This window comes from Nicotiana attenuata, unplaced genomic scaffold, assembly GCF_001879085.1.
Source record: "Nicotiana attenuata strain UT unplaced genomic scaffold, NIATTr2, whole genome shotgun sequence".
NCBI lineage: Eukaryota > Viridiplantae > Streptophyta > Magnoliopsida > Solanales > Solanaceae > Nicotiana > Nicotiana attenuata.
The window spans coordinates 179,618-182,650 of NW_017670289.1; the positions used below are offsets into that span (position 1 = coordinate 179,618).

General features: G+C 34.6%; 1 protein-coding gene across 1 annotated transcript in view; it reads right to left on the reverse strand.

Moving 5' to 3' along the window:
- Nucleotides 1-1,372: 1,372 nt before the first annotated feature.
- Nucleotides 1,373-3,033, reverse strand: part of LOC109237295 — an 11,040-nt gene continuing 9,379 nt past the window's right edge. The window contains exon 3 of the mRNA XM_019403587.1: nt 1,373-1,981. Within this exon, the coding sequence (XP_019259132.1) occupies nt 1,585-1,981 (397 nt within the window). The 3' untranslated portion in view covers nt 1,373-1,584. The remainder of the gene's footprint in view (nt 1,982-3,033) is intronic.

Sequence of the window (3,033 nt, forward strand, 5' to 3'; positions counted from 1 at the left end):
ACAAAATTGAGGAAACGTTAATTTTAACGGAAAATCGTTAGTTCCTAAACCTGTGCTCTTGATACCACATGTAAGGATTTTTCATGTTCTAGATTGTGGTTCATAAGCAATCTATGTAAAATCCTATCAATTATTTAGAATTGTGGAACTATGTGATTTTCACATAAAATGCATAAATCAGGAAACATACCCGATTCCATTGATGATTCGCAGCGAAATTGTGTGACCTTTAATTGTGACTAAGAAAAATCTTTCTCTCTCTTTTCTTTCTGCTTTCTTTCAGAGCAACAACGATGGACCGGTAGTTTTAACGCATAATCCCACTTTCCATCATAGTGGGAGTGAGAAGTTTAATCAAAATTAACTTCCCCAAGTAGCCAATAGGAATTTAGCAAATTTAGTTTAATATTTATTAAACCTTCAAAATAACTTGTAACCAACGTAGACCACATTTTACAATATAGGCCTTCTCCCACTGCGGTACATTATCACCATATAGGCCTTCTCCCAACTGACCTTTGCGCTTAATGCCAGATCAGCTCGGAATCTATTCAGCATCTACTCCTTCAATGCCCAATAGTTAAACACTTATGGTCTGACTTTCACATGACCAAGAAATCGCTAAACTACACAGTCATGAGGACCCCCTATTCAGTAGCTGAAACAACCCATATTACACAATGACGTTCCCAACTTATAGCCTGTTTGGCCAAGCTTCTTTTTGGCCAAAAGTGTTTTTTTTTTTGCCAAAAGCACTTTTGGCAAAAAAATTGAGGTGTTTGGCCAAGCTTTTGGAAGGAAAAAAAGTACTTTTGAGGAGAAGCAGAAGCAGTTTTGGAGAAGCAGAAAAAAGTAGCTTCTCTCCAAAAGCACTTTTCTGAGAAGCACTTTTGAGAAAAATACACTTAGAAGCAGTTTTTTAAAGTTTGGCCAAACACTAATTGCTGCTCAGAAGTGCTTTTCAAACTAATTAGCCAAACACAAACTGCTTCTCACCAAAAGTACTTTTGAGAAAAGCACTTTTGAAAAAAAACACTTCTCAAAATAAGCTAATTTTTGCAGCTTGACCAAACGGGCTATTACTCAATATTCCAAACTCCATTCTCATACCACTAGAAGATGATCGCAAGAAGAGTGGCTCTACCAACTCTTCCACCTTCAAACCGTTTACAAATACCTCTTGTACGCCCTCTATGTAACACTACTAATATAGGCCCTACTAGAAGTAGTTTTTCCACGGACACCCCTTCTTATTACGACCCATCACGAGGTCACCCCTTAGGACAATGATAGGCTGACTACACCTACTTGTACTACTACTACTTTGTTTTAATAGAATGTTATCCTTTGCACCAACAAAAAAAAAAAAAAAAAACAGAAAATTCTTTTTGATTTCAGAAGGTGTAGTACTTACATTTAGAAACAGTCATGTCTATAAACAAAAAAGGGGGTTGGTAAAACAGACTTATATACAAATCAATCTTGTAGGAAAACAGTAAAAACATATAAGATTTTTCTCCTCAGCTCTTGGACGAACTTGAAATGCATTTTTAGGATGGAGAAATTCAGAAGTCTTGTGTTTCTTCAAACCAAGTATAAATACTTATCAAAGTCAGAAAGGTAGTGTGCTAATGAAGTAGTATGTTCATTACTCTGAGCTGTTGTTGAAATAGGATTTTCATTAGGAACAGGTCTAATGATTGTTGGAGGAGATGTTGGTGGAGATGCAAAAAGCATAGAGGTTTCTAGGACTTGACGACCTATACTTTCTTGATCAAGCAATAGTCTTTGTGCTCGTAGTGCTATCATGTATAAACCAGCCGCCAAGAAAACTGTGAGTAGACCAAAAACTCCAGCAGCTGAGAATAATCCTTGTCCAACTACTAAACAACTTTCCTTTGCTATTTCCCAATTTTTTAGATGTCCAGACTCTACACTTAGCCCTATTAGTAGCAAAATCTCCGCAACAGCAAAAGAAACCCTGTTATAAGATTGAAATACTACACACATTAATGATATTTTAAAACTTTAGTTTAACAAAAGCTAGATATTATAGTATGTTAGGATATTTGCAAAATGGAAAAACAAGATTGAAACCAGAGGTGGATCGAATATTTTAAGCCAATGAATGTGAAGTATCACTGCACTATTTCCTTTGTTGTCAGAAAATAAGATCTTTACCTCTTCAAAATTTTTATACTTTAGAGTTCTGCTATCAAACTTTTACACTTTTACCTACATAAGTTACCTCCTTCTCCACGAATCTCAGAACCCACTATCTTTAGTGATAGACCTTCTAACATTTTCTCTAGGGCGGTCAAATTTGGCCCAAGCCCAAATGACCCGTTGTGAGCACGTAATTTTTGTCTCACATAGGTTACTCCTACAGAATTCCAATAATTAGGTTTCTTCTTTTAATTATTTGTTATTTTAGGATTTTTATTTAATTATTTATATTTTTTTGTGCATGTTTAAGTTTTATTTAAATTATGAAAAAATACCAAAATATCATGCATTGCATTTAGAATTTATTTTTATTAATTAATTACTTGCTTTATTAAAAATGAAAATCACAAAAGTGGCCAATTTCTACATTTTTATCCTTTTTATTAATTTTTCTCTTTTAATTTAGGATTAAGTAGCTTTTATAATTTTGTAATTAATTAATTAGTTTAATTTTTCATATTCTAGGTAATCTAGAATTTTTATTTAATTATTAGGATTTTTAATTTAAAAAAAAAAAGAAAAAAAAAGAAAGAAAGAAAAGATTTTGAAATTAAAAGAAAAGGGGTTTATTTTTTTTTCAAAATTGGACCCCCAAAAAGAGCCCAGAATTTGGCTCGAATCAGCCCAAACCCGTCTCCAGATCCAAGCCCAAGTCCTACCCAACCAGGTCCACCCCGTATAACTCCCAAACGACCCCGTTTTACCTGAAGATTGATCTCAGCCGTTGGATTTTCATCATCCAACGGCCCGGAACTGTTTTGTCCTTCAGTATAATACTGTCCGAACAGAGCCTAACCCCCCCCCCCC